At 44.5% G+C, this 16043-nt stretch overlaps 1 protein-coding gene across 3 annotated transcripts in view; it reads right to left on the bottom strand.

Annotated features, from left to right (window-relative positions):
- Positions 1 to 16043, bottom strand: part of TP63 (tumor protein p63) — an 81835-nt gene that overhangs the window by 36426 nt on the left and 29366 nt on the right. For all 3 annotated transcript variants that reach the window (XM_053952036.1, XM_053952034.1, XM_053952033.1), the window contains exon 2: positions 12856 to 13110. In XM_053952036.1, coding sequence (XP_053808011.1) covers positions 12856 to 13110 — 255 coding nt within the window. The remainder of the gene's footprint in view (positions 1 to 12855; positions 13111 to 16043) is intronic.

The raw sequence follows: 16043 nt of genomic DNA, 5'->3' as shown, positions 1-16043 counted from the left end.
TGCAAAGTGGAAGAGCCCTATTGACATCAAAGGCAGAGGACAGGCATATGTGCATCTTGCTGTCCTTTAATTTGCTTCTGTGTTGAGGTCTTGTCAAGGATGACCAGGGCTGCCCCACTTACACAAGCACTTTTGGTGAAGTCACAGCAAGATTTGGTTTGACAAAAGGGGAGAAAAAACAAACCTCAACAGTGTGCTGGTTTTAAGCACTAGCAAAATACTACCCAGGTAGTACTACGACCCCGTCTCCACCTAGAAGAGACCACTTGAAATGCATGCCCCTTTCCTCTGAAAGGATTTCAGGACACTGTGTTCACACTGTCCACCTGAATCTGCCCAAATCAGTTCTCTCATCTCCTCAGCAAGAAATTCAGCCTATTAGACAAGCAAAAAGATCTGACTAACAATTGCTACATTCCACTGACAACAAATCCCAGTCACACACAGTCCGCACCTTCAACACCCACATGAGCTACACGTGCAAACCAGAAATACAGCTGCATGTACATCTCTGGGGTTGTCTTACAAAAAAAAAAAAAAAAAGACCAAAACAATGCAGAGTTCAATATGATGATGAGAACCATCAGTGCAATGATAAGAGAACCTCAGCATGAGAGCCTCTATTGCCAGCCTCACCACTCCAGCCACTCCTGAGTCATGTAACAGTTCTCCACTGCCACAGGCCTTCAGAGGCATTTCAAATGCACAATTAAAGGCAGGCAAATGAGCTCCGCAAGCTGCCGTTGCAAGATGCTCATGCTACATTCAGTTCTGACAGGACAAAGAGGATGGGAGTAGCTGGCAAGGAGCTTTGGACTGGGAAGCTGAATTCCAGGGTCCAGGCAGGCAGCCTGGTAACAATCTCTGCACTGTCTTTGATCAAATGTATTACAGAACATCCTTCCACCGACAGTCCTCAGGGTGAGTACAGAAAAGTAGCAGACAGTTAGCGGATTTGCTCCAGGTCACAAAGCAAGCTCATCTCACAGCACCAAGATGAGTAGAGATTTTTCTCTTTTAAGAAAGAAAGAAAAAAAAAAAAAAAGGAAAAACTGTTCCATGCAAGAAAGCAGCTAATCAGATTATTAAAGTGCTTTAAAAGTTTAATGAAGAAATCAAGGCTATTAAGCAAACATTCAGCTTGATGTCTCTTTTCCTTCCTACCCACCCTTCCTCAATGCATTCAAAACCTCTTTTTGCTATGGTATAACATGTTTGAACAGGTACTGAGATACAAACAAGTCTTGGCCCCATCTCATACAGAATGGATTGGTTGCAGATGTTCTCCTGCAAGCTACATCTTGCCTCCTGCAAGAGCATTCATCTCCAAAACACATCATTTCACCTAGTTTGCCTGAAGCCAAAACTCAAAGGTTATTTAATTTTTAATATTTTTTTTTATTAACTCTAACATACCTACAGCTGTGCAAGCAAAACCCCATCTGGTTTTTCAAGGCGCAAAGAGGCGAGCAACTAAGTTTAGATAAAAGTAACGAAGTTGGGGCAGTCATCTTTCTGCTCACCTCTGCAGGAGCCAACAGCAGTGTCAAGGGTGCAATAAAACAAAAAACCTGCTATATTTCAGAGAAGCCTGACATATTTCACTATCTTCATAGGACAAGTCAGACATGAGCTCATACGGTGGCAGGTGAGTCAGTGACGAGTCAGACGAGCTCCTTAATTAAGCTTTAGGGGCAGATGATCTCTTGAAGGTGTAATCAGATTGGTATGGCCAATGGAAAAAGGGGAAAAAATAAAAAGAAAAACATTTTAAAAGGCTGAGTAAACTGCTACACCCTTGCTGAGCCATGCTGGAAAGGCTGAAGGCAGCAAGCTGCCCCGAGACCCCAGCATGCAGGAAATACCTGGCCATCCTGCACCACCCCCTGGCAGCCAGCACCTGCCTGCGTGCTCAGTTCTGCTCCTCCAGGGAGCAGAGAAATGCCGACTTCCCCAGCAAGCAGGTCACTCTGGGGTCACACTGGACACAGTGCCGTCCCAGGGGGTCCAGTGTTAGGGGCACCCCAGGAGCTCCTTGTTCAGAGGCAAGGGTTGCCAACAGCTCTGACCCATGTGGTGGAGAGGGAAGAGGTCACAAGGCAGTCATTCCCAATCACTAACAGAATCAAACTTGGCCAGGTGATTCACCAACATTTAACATGCTACCCAAGCCATCTTCCTTAAGAGAAAGGTCCCCATGAATTCTGTGTTTCAGAAGCTTCTCTGAAATAAGCTGCAAAACACACATTGGAATATCAGTGCACTGAAACAAAATAGCGCCATTAAACAGATTGAGATCAGCAGGGTGACTAACAGCATCAGAGCATTTTTGTTTCTTGACACCAGACATGCAGCATGGAAATTGTTTTCTTCCAGCACGTGTCCCAGCAAATTCATCCTGGAACTTGTCTCACCTATGTAGCTGCTCTTCCTGTGCTGCAGCGCTCCTTCTGAATGCCAGCAGCATCAGCACAACCCAGCTCTCCCCATCTTTATCTTGCACAGATCAGTCTGCTGAAAAACAAGCCCAGAAAGACAGACTCCAACCTCAAGAGGCATGGCAAAGGAAATGGGCAAAAATGACTCATCAGAGAAGTCAGCACACAAAGGGAATGCCAAATAAAGGTCAAATTTATGAATTCCTTGTAGAAGCTGATTGCAAAGCAGTCAGTCCACATGCTTTGTCTTCGTCAAACCTTACAGAACTAATGATAACACTTCTGAAGATTTTCCTAGGGCCTCACCACTTTCTTTGTGAGTGCCAATACCATAAGAGGTTTTAGTAGGATATCTAGAAGCACACAGACTCCTTTTTGTTGAAGTCCTGCTTGCTCATATGCCTACAAGAACTCACCAAGTATGGGTCTAAAAAAATGACTAAGAATGAGTTGCATGAGAGGTTTGCAGGAGAAGAGATGGGAGACAAGGAACTCATTGCAAAACCAGCCACCACCCTGCTGATTAACGAAGAGGGATCATTCAGTGCTCAGACACTGGACAAACATCTCATGGGAAGAGTCTTTCTCTCCCACCCATGGCAATGCTGATGCTCAAATGCAGACAGAGCAGATGCACTGCCTGCCCTGCTGCTGGCTCTGCAAACACCCTTCAGGCTGGGCACCAAGCCCAGTGGCACCGCTCACATCCCTTCCCCATGGGAATCCCTTCCAGCCCTGCCTTCCAAGGGGGTGTCCAAGGAGCTCTAGGTGAAGGTCAGACAGTAAACCTGGGCTCATTTTCTCCCACTGTCAGGTCAGGAGGGAGGCAGCTCCCAGCCACAGCTCACACAGTTGAGCTAATGAGCCCCGACAAGTGGCAGGGCGAGTTTGTTAAGGCTCAGCACCACAGCTAACACAGCACTGGTACAGCCCTGTGCTCTGCCTACAGAATAGGAACAGGCTTTCCCTCTAGCCACAGCCCCCAAATGGCCTGTGTGTCAGGAATTCTCACACCTGGCAGGCCCAGTGCTGGTAAAGCTCAGTATCTCAAGCAGGGGAAGCAATAACCCAAGCAGTTTTAGCCTGAAGACACGTTTCAGTTGCCTCAAAAGTTAGTCTGTAGAAAGACTCTGATGTCCTGTAAACAAAGCAAAATAAGAGGCCTGAAAGCTAAAGCTAGTGATAAGGCACACACAGCAAGCAGCAGTGTCTAGTTGCCCCCCTTGGGCATCTCACATCAGGGGTCTAAGTGTTTTACAGCATGGGATCACAGTTCTGTATTTGAGGGTGGGTATGTGGAAAGGGGGAGGAGGGGGAATGACTTGCACGATGTTACCCAGATCACATCTAAATCACAGGGCAGGAGCAGCTCCTGACCTGGGCATCTCCTCTCCCAGGAGGAGAGCACGGTGCACCCCAGGGCACAAAACATGCAGGGAGGAGAGCCCCGGGGTAGCGTGGACATCGTGGCTAAGGGGGAAAACAACAGGGCCATAAAATGTAGACCCAAGTCCTGTCATTTGTTTAGGAAAGCCAGGTCAGCCTTCAGGTGCTGTTTTCCTGTTTCCTCTAGCACATTTTTCACCTTTCCACAAAGCTGAATTTAGATGGACTTTCAGCAGCTAACACATATCAGCAGACCATAAAACACTGCTTCCTATCAGACATGTAATATTTTGGTCTGTTAAGAAAACTCTCACAGAATACATTTAAAAAGAAATAAAACAAAATGAGGGAGAAATAGCACTCTCCTCCTGCAGCTCCACCAAGTTTTGTTCCAATGTTTAAGTGTTATCTCGAACAACTGGAAATGGTAACATTTGAATCAATACTCAGGTCTATTTGCAAGAGGATGTAAGCTCTTACTTGGGTAGCTATCCTGCTGTGTTTACAATAAGAAATCTGACACACCTGCACACAGCAAAACCTCATGAAAAGACTTCCATTGCATAATAAAGTTCATGCTCTTTCTATATAGAAGCCATTCCTACTCAGGACACTTCTTTTTAAAACAAAGTAGGAATTTCTTCACAGTATATGGCTTGCCAAGCACTGCAGCTAAACCCTCAGCACACAGAGCATCACCAATGCAACACAGAATTATTCTCCCTCCAGCACACCTCCAAACTGCTGTGTGCTCTGTATAGAGTTGGCAAGGACACAATATCTATGACAAATGCAGTATTTCAGCTGACCTAAAGAAAGGAATGACCATCTCCAAGGGCAGTCTTTGCTATATGGTGAGCAATACCTCTTGCATCAGCCTCCCTGAAAAAATTTACCCAAAAGCAACTTATTCAACAGCCACTCAAATAGTTTTTGCACAACTTTTTTTTTTTTTTTTTTTTTTTTGGTAGGGTTGAAATATCTTCTAACAGTGCTCAGTTAGAAGTTTAGAAGTTTAAGTTACAGAGATCAATGGTGTGGGGGAAACTGGCGACCTATTAGGAAACCCTCCTTGCCCTGGAGCTGCTGCCTCCCTTCTGGGCCAGCAGCCGTGACCTTTGGAAAGGTAAGGAGGCAACTGTGCTGATGCCTCTCGCAGCTCTGCCAGGCTGCTTTGCATGCCTAGCACTTGTGAAATCCAGGAGAGCTCAGCAGCTTTTACATACCAGCCCAGAGGCAGTCCCAGTGTTGAATGCTACAAAAAAACAAAACCTCAAAAAACCAACAACAAAAACAACAACAACAAAATCCCAAAAAAACAATCAAACAAAAGCAAAATACCAAAAAAACAAAGCATAAAAAAAATTCTACTCCAAAAGCTGCTGGTTTGGGAATTTTGGCACTTCTGGTGCATTGGTTTCCCTTCTCTAAAATGGCGACTCCACTCCTGATTTGCCTACCAAGCAAAGGTGTTTGCTGATTAGGGAAGTAATGTTTGTGCAGCACTTTGAAGATTTAAAGTACTACATTAATCCTACATGTTGTTCTCAGAACAAGCCAATTTTTAACTAAGAGGAGGGAAAAAAAAAAAAAGAAAAGCTGATTTAAATAGTGACCCTCCCCTACTTCAAGATACTCACTCATCTCCCAACATCAGCTATTCTTATCTGTAGATGTTTTTTTAACCCTTCCTTCTCACAGTTCTCAGAAACCACAGGTCTCATTCAGCTTTTATTTGAAAAATGGCTTCTTTCCAGGCTGTGGCTGTTTCTTGTAAAGTTAATTCCTTTGGTAATACTGCTGGAGGCACATTGGTATGTTTGGTGTGTGTATGTACACATATATATTTTCCCTCTTTTCACACGGTGTTGTTTTTATATATGTGTAGTGAAAGATACCTAATCCAGGATTATGATTCTCTTTATTCCTTTCTCATGAAAGTAGGTGGGGCTTTTTTTGTGCAAGTTGCACTGATGAAAATTATGTTTAATTATGCTTTTTCCTCTCCACATAGACAAAAAAAAGTCTCCTTAAAAACCAAAAAGTTTCTTGCAGCTAATTTTTCCCCTCTGAGTTTTCCTTCAAAAATAGCTAAAACCTTAAAACGAATTTTATGAAGATGAAAAGATTTATGATGCCAGTGAAACTAGAAATTGCTTGCACAAAACAGCAGAGGGATCTTCTGCCCCAGTGGGGGACACAACCCCTCCCCATCCTGTGTTCTAATGCCTCATGGTTTTTCACTTGCAGATCCCAGGAGTAGTGTAGTAGTAGTGAGCTCTAACTCATCTCCAGTTACAGTGGGAGGGAATCAGCCACAAACATTGCAACCAAGAAGCTAAATCCTAGTGGGGAGAGGAGGTCATTTACACCACCTGATGCTTTCTCCCAGCAGGACAGGCATGCTGGGTGCCCCACACTGACTGTGCTGTTTGAAGATCACGCTCAAACGCAGGAAACCCAAATTTTCAGTTCCCAGTGCTGACAAATACCAGTTCATACAGTAAGTAAATAACTTCCCTTCTCATCTTTCCTGGGCACCACTAGGTTGCACGGGGTACAGACCGTCCCTTACAGCATGGTCCTGCACCACAGTTCAGCTCTGTCACCATGGAGGACACTGGGCTCTCAGAGCATAGAGCAAAACTCCTGCTCACACACAGAGGCTATACTGCCTTAGTAGGATTTACAAAACAATCTGGGACATAAAAAAGTAGGAAAAAAAGCAAGATGGCTCACATCACAAGGCATTTTCTAGAAACTGCTCCACAGGTCTGTACAGCTGCTTGTAAAGAGTAACAGAAGATGGTAACTGGTAATAAAAACAAAATATACATGACAAAGATATTATGGGGAAAAAACACAATTACATTCTAATGGGAACCTAATGCACTGAGATCTCATTTTACTCAAGCATAAAAACCCAAACAGAAGCCAGCAGTCCCCTCCTGACTGGTTCTCACAGGTGAACTGGTTCTTCCCAGCTTTGTGAGCTTGAAAACACCTCTCTGCCGTGAGAAAGGCACCTCCTTCAAAGACAATAAGCCTGGCTCCTCTCTTTCCAGGTAGATGACCTAGGAAAAGTTACTTATGCCTGAACAGCTTTGGTGTTAGGTCCTGTAATGTCACACAGAGGGAAACACCTCAGAAGCTCCTCAAGCAAGAATACACAAACGCCACCTCTCCCTGCATGAGGGCGACGGTGGCAACTGACACCCGCCCTGTGCCAAGAGCCCACGCATGCTGCAAGCAGCCTCTTGAGGCAGGCACAGCTGCCAAGGGCTCAAGGAAGCCAAAACTGAGCCACTTTTCACCTGAGACAAATGGCCAAGTACTCACAGCACTTCATCAGCCTGTAGCACCTGCATCCCAAACTGCAACCCCATCATCTCCTCCACTGCCTTCTCCTTCCAGGTCGCTTCTCCCCCTTTGGATTGCACCATCTTTTCCCTTCCTCTCTGCCTTAACAAGTTTAGTTCATTATCACCAATGAACTAAACTTTGCTGGGGAACCGGCTGGGCTGAAGACATTTCCTCCCAGAGCAGCCCACAGGTGCCCAATTTGTCTGCTTGGGGAGGGCTGCAAACCCCCTGTATAAATGAGTTTCTCACAAGGACCCTTCTCAGCTGCCCTGTGCAAACACGCAAAGCCTACACCCCTGCTGACTAGGAGCCTCTGAGGAGAAGAAAACCCAAAATCCTGTAACAAGGCCACATTCAATCCCTCTCTCCTGACAGCTTTAAATGCAACATTAAAGGGTGAAACCAGAATGCTCAAATGACACAGACCAACACCACCATGGAACCACAAAGTGAAGATTCCACAGGAACACTCAGCACAACCTTCCACGTGTATGCACCAACAGGGTCACCAGCCTTTAAAAAAAGTTTTCACTTATGATACTGAGAGAGGGTCAGCAGTCAGGACTTACTGGACATGACCAGAGGTACTGAAATGATGCACTTTTTGAACAGATTATTTAAGAGAATACTGAACACATAATTAGGAACTGTTGAGTCAAGGCAATGTACACATCTAATTGCCTTCTCACTGCTTCACTGTGTTTATGCACAGTCCTCTAATTCATTTTATAGAGATTGGCAAAAAAATGTCCCAAATTTTCTATGTGGATCAGAACACAGAATGTATTTAAGATAAAAATGGAATGAGTCAATCTGAAACAGAAATACTGAGATAGCCCAGCCAAGGAATCTGTTCTCTCAACCACAAAAACCTGTTATTGCTTGTGTGGACTAATTTAAGTGCATTCTTTTCAGCTTCCTTAAAATGCAGCTTTTCCAAATTCACTAACCCCAGCCAGCACAATCCACTTAGTTGCTTTCATGCATGTCACACACACAATTATCCAGCTTTGCTAGCAAAGAGAGTCTGAAATCTGAGCATTTTCTGATGGCTGAAGGTACAGCTGAGTTTACTGAGAACAGGAAAACCAGTGAGCCTGCCTGGAACATGGATTGCAGCTTTGGAGAGCTCCATGTTTCATAACAAACCCTGAAAGGACCAACCCAGCTCAGCTCCAGCCTACTGCAGGGCATGAGAATAAACTGCTAAACTCAGGTATTGCCAACACCCAAATTATGCAAGTCTCACAGGGCTTGGTGTCTTTCTTCAGCAGAAACAAAAATTTGCAAATAAACTTCAGTTTTCATTTTAAAAAAACTTACTTAAAGCAATTTCTGCCTTCTTGTGATTATCAAGAAAAGTTTTAAAATATTTAGCAGATGCACCCTAAAGGCTCAAAAACCTGGGAGAGAATAAGAAGAACCTGTTTGTCTTTTAAAAAAGAGTCTCATGACTTTTAAGGTGGTATCTTGCTTTTGGGGATGGGCGGATCAGATTCATTTTTTGATAGCTTGCATTTGGCAGTAATGTTAACTTTTACTTACCTTGACATACAATTCTAATTTTTACTTCCCTACTGCAACCATGCTTTCCCCTATTTAACAGGTTCTGCTAGTGGCAGGTGATTGCCAAATATTTTTTAGGGGTAAAAGGGAGTGCAGCTGTTTATTTATTTATTTGAGCTCCAGGTGGCAAAGGCCAGCATGCAGCGTCCACAAAGAACAAAAAAATCTGAGGTGGCACACTTTTGAAATGCATTGTTTTCTTCTGCTGCAGAAACGGGAGAAGATACTGCGATGCATGGGCATATGGGAATTCTCCCACAATAAATGAGACGCTATTCTGCTCTAGTTCTTACTTCACCCAATTCAGAGGGCTTCTCCCTCAACCTCAACAACCTACTCTGTCTCATCATTACAAACAATAACTGCTTGTTCCTTTGCAGCATGGTTTTGAAGGAGGTTTTATTGTATGAGAGTACATGCGAGCAACTTTGTTCAACTTAGACTATAAAAGCTTTTGTTTTCAAACACTTCAATATTTTCAATTGTTAAAGATTTTCCTTCTGAAAAGGCTGATTAACCTGCTTATAGCCTTACTCATATTCTGAGGTCATTAATTAAAAAAATAATCAAGGATGCTTATAAAGTCCTCTGCAATCCAATCTCAATTTGTCATCATTAATTAGATCAACATTGCATACAAATGAGACCTAACCTGATTAGACAGCATGTTTTACTGGAATTCCAACTTACGGTCATGAAAGACTTCAGATAGAAAACCTGCGATATTTTCAAAGTGAACTGCTTATACATATGGAATCACCCTGTCACCTAGCATCAGCTAGTGTTTCTCTTTGTAATTTTGACCTTTTTTTCTTGCTCTGCCCACCTCCCCCCTTAATTAGAAGCCCATCTCAACCCTGAGCAGAGAAGCTGTCACACTCATCTCCCTCCCAGCCTATATTACACAAATACTGTTGATTTTGCAAAGGGTGTCCACTGTGCTAGGACAATAAACCTCCCCCTCTGCAGAATTTGGAGGAGAAAAAACAATACCAAAAAGTTTTAAGAAAAAAATGATTCCAGGTCTGTTTTCAGAAATATAGCATCTAAGTAACCAGCAAGTACGCTCTCTACTTTCCCCCACCTCCAACAGAAGTAACGTTGGGATCTAAATGCACAAAGTGGCTTAGAAACCTGAAGCACCTTCACAGATCTCCAATCACTCCAGGAAAGCAGCTCTTGCTTTTTGGAGAAATAATCCATTCCTCTTACCCAGCTCACTGCCTTCACTCCCATGACCTAATCTAACATGACTCAGCCCAGAAGATCAGAGGAGCTCTGGTGAAGCACATTGCTAGCCAGGACAGCAGATCCTCTGCCAGGCACCACCAACCCCTCCCCAGAAGGACAAGGTGGGTCAGACTGGCTCACCCCCTCCAGAAAGGGGGAAAGTGCAACACAATGGATTTCCTTACATAATATTGGTTTCTGGGGAACTGCAAGAGGAAAAGCAGTGAAAATAAATAGAAAACTAAACCAAACAAACTAAGAAACAAAGCTTTCAAGTTTTGGACTCTTAATAAGGGTGGGGCCATCAAGTAATTACACTTTTAATAGGTCACTGCAGTGGAAGAAACTCTTCCAGTTGGGTAAGTTCCTAATCCATCATTAAAAAAAGACGACAGGCATTAATCAAAGCGTATGAAGTCACATGGCGGGGAGGGGGGGAGCAACTCCAAGAACTTGCTCTTGCTGAGAGGATGGGGCAATCACTCCTGCTTTCATCAACATTTCATGCGTGTTTCCACACTTCTCAGGACGACAGTGGGAAGCAGAGCCTTCACGTCCTTCCCCACCCACCCCACTGATAAAGCTGTCGAACACAGATTACCAACTGCTCAAGAGCTCATGTGAAATGAGTTGGTGGATTAATTAGCAGAAGGGCAGAGCTCTGAAGATGGATAGATGCTCCACTTCGCAAGGCCTATTGATTGAAGGTCCCCAGCCAGCACCACAGGACTGTCATAATCCACTGGGAACGTACAGCACACTGCCAGCTCCTGCACGAGCAGCTAAATCTGGGTCACTTGGCTCAGTGCAGGGACACCTGGACCACACTCCCTCCTCCCTAATCAGACAGCTGTTTAAGAGCCCATTCTTTTAGTAAAATACATGGACTTAGACCTGAACAGACTTGCAACATGCATGGGGAATACACCTTCATCTGCTGGTCCACTTCAGGACAATGAAAAAGTAGGGAAGGCTAATTGAGCCTTTCCCCAGGCTGCACACATCTGATGACTGCAGTCACCAAACAGTAATTTTATTTCTTTTTCAAAATCAGCATGTAATCTGAGCTTTGACCACTACCTAGATCCACACTGAAATTCAGCCCTCACTTTTACCCCAAAAAGCCACTATCACTGAGGTGAAACATCTCATTTAAGCTTGCTAGTAGCTCTCTTGCCTTCATCTCTGCTGGAGCAACCTACTACATACGTTCTAACCACATTTCAAAAGACTGCTTTTCGTAGTTGAAAGGACAGCATCAAACACTCCAGCTCCTTGCAGCTGTGTTAGATAATTCTTTGTACCATACGTATCAAAAGAGAATGTCTTTTCATATCTCCTTCAAAGGACACTCTCCAGAACAGTTAGCAAAAATCCAAGCCAGCATTTTCTTGCCCTAAGAAATGCAAAGAAGAACTGACCAAGAGTTTCCTTACCTAAAGGGAATTGAAAATAAATATTGTGTGTAGTGTAAGAGAAGAAACAAGGACATAAAAACAAGTGCGAAGTACAGCAGAGCATCACTCCCCAGGCTGATGAGTAAAAAATGCAATTTCAACCTCCCTTAGAATACCTCACCCTTTTATGCATAAACAAATGGAAATCTGGTTGTGACTGGACCGATCACATTTTTATCCCACTTAACACAATTTTCTGAACAAAGTTATTAATGTCAGTTCTAGACAAATTTTACCAGAAAAGGCTTTTAAAATATAAGGGACATAACTTTATAGTGATCTGTGGTTATATGGCATCTTTTTCCAGATGAGAGCACAAGGGCTCTGTTGCTTTGCTGGCAGTAGTAGCTGGGAGATTTTTTTTTTTAGTTGCATTTGCAGCTAGATTTTATCTGAGATCAAAGCAGTTCCTCAGATTAAAAAGAAAAATAAAAAAAACCCACACTATTTTAATGCTCTTAGCTTTTGGTAAGAAGTATCTTTTTTTTTTTTGCTTAAAAAAAAATAAAATTAAGTCCTTGCTTTTCTTCGGGTAGCGTGGGGCAGGACATTATTCACTGCACCTACTCCAAGTGCCAGCAGGCAAGGAAGGCAAATATTGACCATCTTTAAGATAGCAATATTCATGGTAAACATCTCTACTCTAGAGCCCTAAACCACAACAGCTGGACTTGCAGCTCCAGCAGTGCTGTGTCCTGAGCTATGAAGTCTCTAGAGCTGGAAAAATTAAGCCAGTGCCACCAAGGATCAAGAGCTGGGCTTCAGGCTTCAAGCTTCTGCCTTTTTTTGCTAAGAAGTGTTCTGACAGCAAAGTGTTAAATAAAAAACCCAAAACACCAAACCAACAAAACTCTACACTAAAACAACCCCACACCCTTGAAGGAAACCCCAAACAACACACAGGGCTGACCCGAGCTGGTGACACGCTGGGCTTCCCACACCAGCTGCAAGAGAAGGACACAAAATGACAGGCTCACACTCCCTGGGTCTGAGCAAGGAGCACCATCTCCACCCCTGCTGGCACGGCCCTGCGTGCCAAACCTCATACAAACCCACAGATGTTGGGGAAAGCCAAGGGAAGCGCTGAGGCAGTGCTAATGCCCACCTCAGGTTTTACTCCAGTGCTCCTGCTAGGCCCAAAAAGAGAACCACTTGTTCATCATGCATGATCTCTACGTGACTGGTTTTTTGCAAGGCATTTTAGTCTCCTGGGATTTAGTGGTATTACTGAGGGTTAAATTCCCACCACACCCTCTCAGAGCAACCAAGATAAATGTCTCCCTTCTGTGTGACACATCACGCCCTGCAGAGGACTCGGGTCACTTTGCTCTTGCACAAGCCTGCATATGTATTACATGAATAAAGTCACTACAGGCAGGGGGACCAAAGGCAGTAAAGGGATGCTGTGTCCTTACCGTCCATGTTGCTGACTTTGCTGTGCTGGACTGTTGAAATGATACATCGAAGCTGTGAGGGCCTGGGTAGTCTGTGTTGGAAGGGATGGCTGGGGAGGGAGAGAGGGCGTCAAAAGTCGAGCTGGGCTGGGCGTAGGGCGAGGGGGCCGTGACGCTGTTCTGCGCGTGCTCCGTGTTGTAAGGGCTGGTGGAGGAAGAGCCATTCTGGATCTGCTGGTCCATGCTGTTCAGGAGCCCCAGGTTCGTGTACTGTGGCTGCAGGCAAAGAGATGCACAGGAGTGTTAGAGGAGCAGCATCAGCACAGGCTGGCCAGACGTGGCACAGCCTCCACCATAGAGGATGCACAGCATCATCTCAGCACCACTGTTCGTGTCACACCAGGAGGGAGATTTGCAAAGGATATCCCCCTCTTTACATTGGTGACTGAAACAGAAAGGAGTACAGCTTCTCAGTCACACACTGGACCAACAGCAGAGCTGGGAAAACAGCCTGTACATAACCAGGAGGTGATTTGCAAGGTAGAAAGCCACCACAGAGAGACAGGCTCGCTATGTCTAGCAACACACAGTCAGACCTTTTCAAAGGTACTGCTGAAACCTGATGGAAGTCAGCAAGTTCACTACAGTGCAACTGGCTCTAATTTGTACAAGGCTACACCATCTTCAACAGCCTGATGCTCTACACAAAGGCTATGGATCTGATCCCACTAGGCAAGATGACATCAGGACCTCTAACTCAGGTGGTAACTGTGCTGAAATATGACTCACCAGCCTATCTGCACCTTGCATTCGACTCCCCCTGACCAGTCACAGATGGTGGTGGAGAATTAAAGTTCTATCAAGCAGAATGGAAACAGACTGCATAGAAGGCTTCTTCTCTTAAGAAGTATCGGTTGTACAGTTAAGTGTAGTTAACTACTAGTAGTAAAGTGCTACTTAGCACTTTAAAAGCCTTCAAGTGCAAACAATATATGAAACAACTGGAAGACATCAAAACCACAAACCTCTTAGAATAGAGTACAGAAAGGGCAAAGGTTGGATTAAGGAGAGGTGAACAGAAAAAAATACATCTAATACCTAAATTCAATGTGTAGCCATGGTCCCCCACCTCAAAGAGAGGGGAACGCAGTTTACAGGGAGGTGACCAGAATAAGCAAATCCTTTTAATGCCCTCCTGTAATGTGACAGCCGATGACAACTTTTCAGCCTGGGAAAAAGACCATGAGAAGAAAGGTGCAACTCAGCATGACAGAAGGTGAAAAATTCCTAGATAACACGGAAAAAGAGCAAATACAAAATTAATTTTCATGTTCTCTTAAAAGAGGAGTTGGGGAATAAGCAAACATCTTGAGGAGAATTTTGGCTTAAACACACAGTTATTCTTCACAAAAGACTTGTACTTCACAAAACCCACAAATAAACATGGATTGTTTTTTGCCATAAAATGTCACAATACTAAAAGCCTAAGTTCAAAAAGGCAGGAGACAAGTTCTGCTTGAGAAAAATCCATCAAAACAAGTGTATCTGATTTTAATATTCTGAAGTACCAACACTTGGAAGCTGGGAAAGTATTCTGGAGAAAGTTACACAACTGCCACACGTTTTTAATCCTTTGAAGGACATGGCACTGGCCAGAGTAACAGGGCAGCAGGTGGGATTCAGTCAGGTACATTGGGTTCACAGCCTCATCCTTGTGTGTGTCCAAAGGGCACTAACTGTGCCCATCTCAGGGCAAGCAGCATCACAAAGGTTTGTGGTGCCCATTCCCAACAGCTCTGGGCTCAGCCAAGAACATGCAGCAATAAAGGCACCTGGTTCTGCCATCTCAGCAGAAGGGACTCAGGCTCTTTCTCTCATCCGAGGCTCCAAGCAGCTGATGTCCCTCAACATCCTGTAGCTCCAGTCCCACCCAGAGTGATCAAGCTCATCTGTCAGTATTTCAGCTACTCTGCTCACAACTTCCCTCATCTTTCCAACAGTTATTCCTCTTCTTATCAGCCATGAAGCAAAGGCTCCCTGAGTCAGAACACCAACCACAAGATCCATAACAAAAAGCTTTCTCAATACTGGGAATCCCAGTAGCCCTATTGAAGCTTCAAGTAGCACATCACTCCTCCAAAGACCTGAAAGGGAAGGACACAACCTAGCTGTTGAGCTCTCCTGGGAACTTTGGATTAGCCATTTAACACCCAGCTTTACCAGTCTCTTCAGCCACAGAGGAAAACAGGATGGTCCCTTTGCAAAGTTGAAGTGTCTTCCATGTGCCCAAAGACCTCACATTCTCAGCTGTACTTCCAGAATGGAAGTAGAGAAATTCAAACCACCCACTGCAGCTCTTCCTTAGGTTTCTGTTTCACTAGAAGAAGCTAATATTTTCTGGGGGTTTTATTAAACACTCAAGGTGAGGCTGGTGCTCTGGGATCTTCAGTGAGGCACATGGGACCATAGAGAGATGGATCAGCTTGCTACTAGGAGCTGTGCTGTGAAGGTGTGGGCACAGGGGAACAGCACAGAAAATTGCATTTTGGAAGCTGGGATAGGCTGCAGAGAGCAGGGAGAGTTGGTTCCCTCCCTGGCTCTGTCAGCGACTCGCTGTGTCCTTGGGCAAGGCAACTCTCCTCCCCCTCCACCCTACTGCAGGCAGCAAGGTCTGCAGGGCAGGGATTGCTCCTCACCCTGTAAAAAGCCCTGCACTTAATGGGCCTCCTTTGTCTCAGGCCTGCAGGCAGAAGAGTAATAAAAGCAATTACATATTGAGTCCTAATCCTGGGTGAACCAGTGACTCAGGTTAGTCATTTGCCCTCCTTGCCTCAGTTTCCTCCTCTGGAGCAGTGTGGATGTTATTAGTGCCCAGCACCCCTGTTAGATGGGAGATCTTGTATTTAATTGGACTCAAAGCTAAACAGTTGATGGGGGAAGAGAGTGATCCAGACTGGTTCTTCTTCTCCAAAAGGAGATTGCAGCTTTGGCAACACAGATGACAGTTATGTCTCATCTCCTGCAGGCTATTCACTCAACCAAGACCTATTTAACGGACTTTTGGTACACATCTTCCCTTGAGGCTAATTTCATATGGAAAGAGCCAGAATTCTGACATGCTGTACCAGGAAGAGTTTTTTACCTGATCAATAATTTTGCATTTCATCAAAAAACAACCCTCCTGCCCCAGAATACCCTAGTGAGACCTG

The sequence above is a fragment of the Vidua chalybeata genome, chromosome 10 (genome assembly GCF_026979565.1).
Source record: "Vidua chalybeata isolate OUT-0048 chromosome 10, bVidCha1 merged haplotype, whole genome shotgun sequence".
Classification (NCBI taxonomy): Eukaryota; Metazoa; Chordata; class Aves; order Passeriformes; family Viduidae; genus Vidua; species Vidua chalybeata.
Note: the sequence above shows the minus strand (reverse complement) of the source record. Positions and strands in the feature narration are given on the sequence as shown.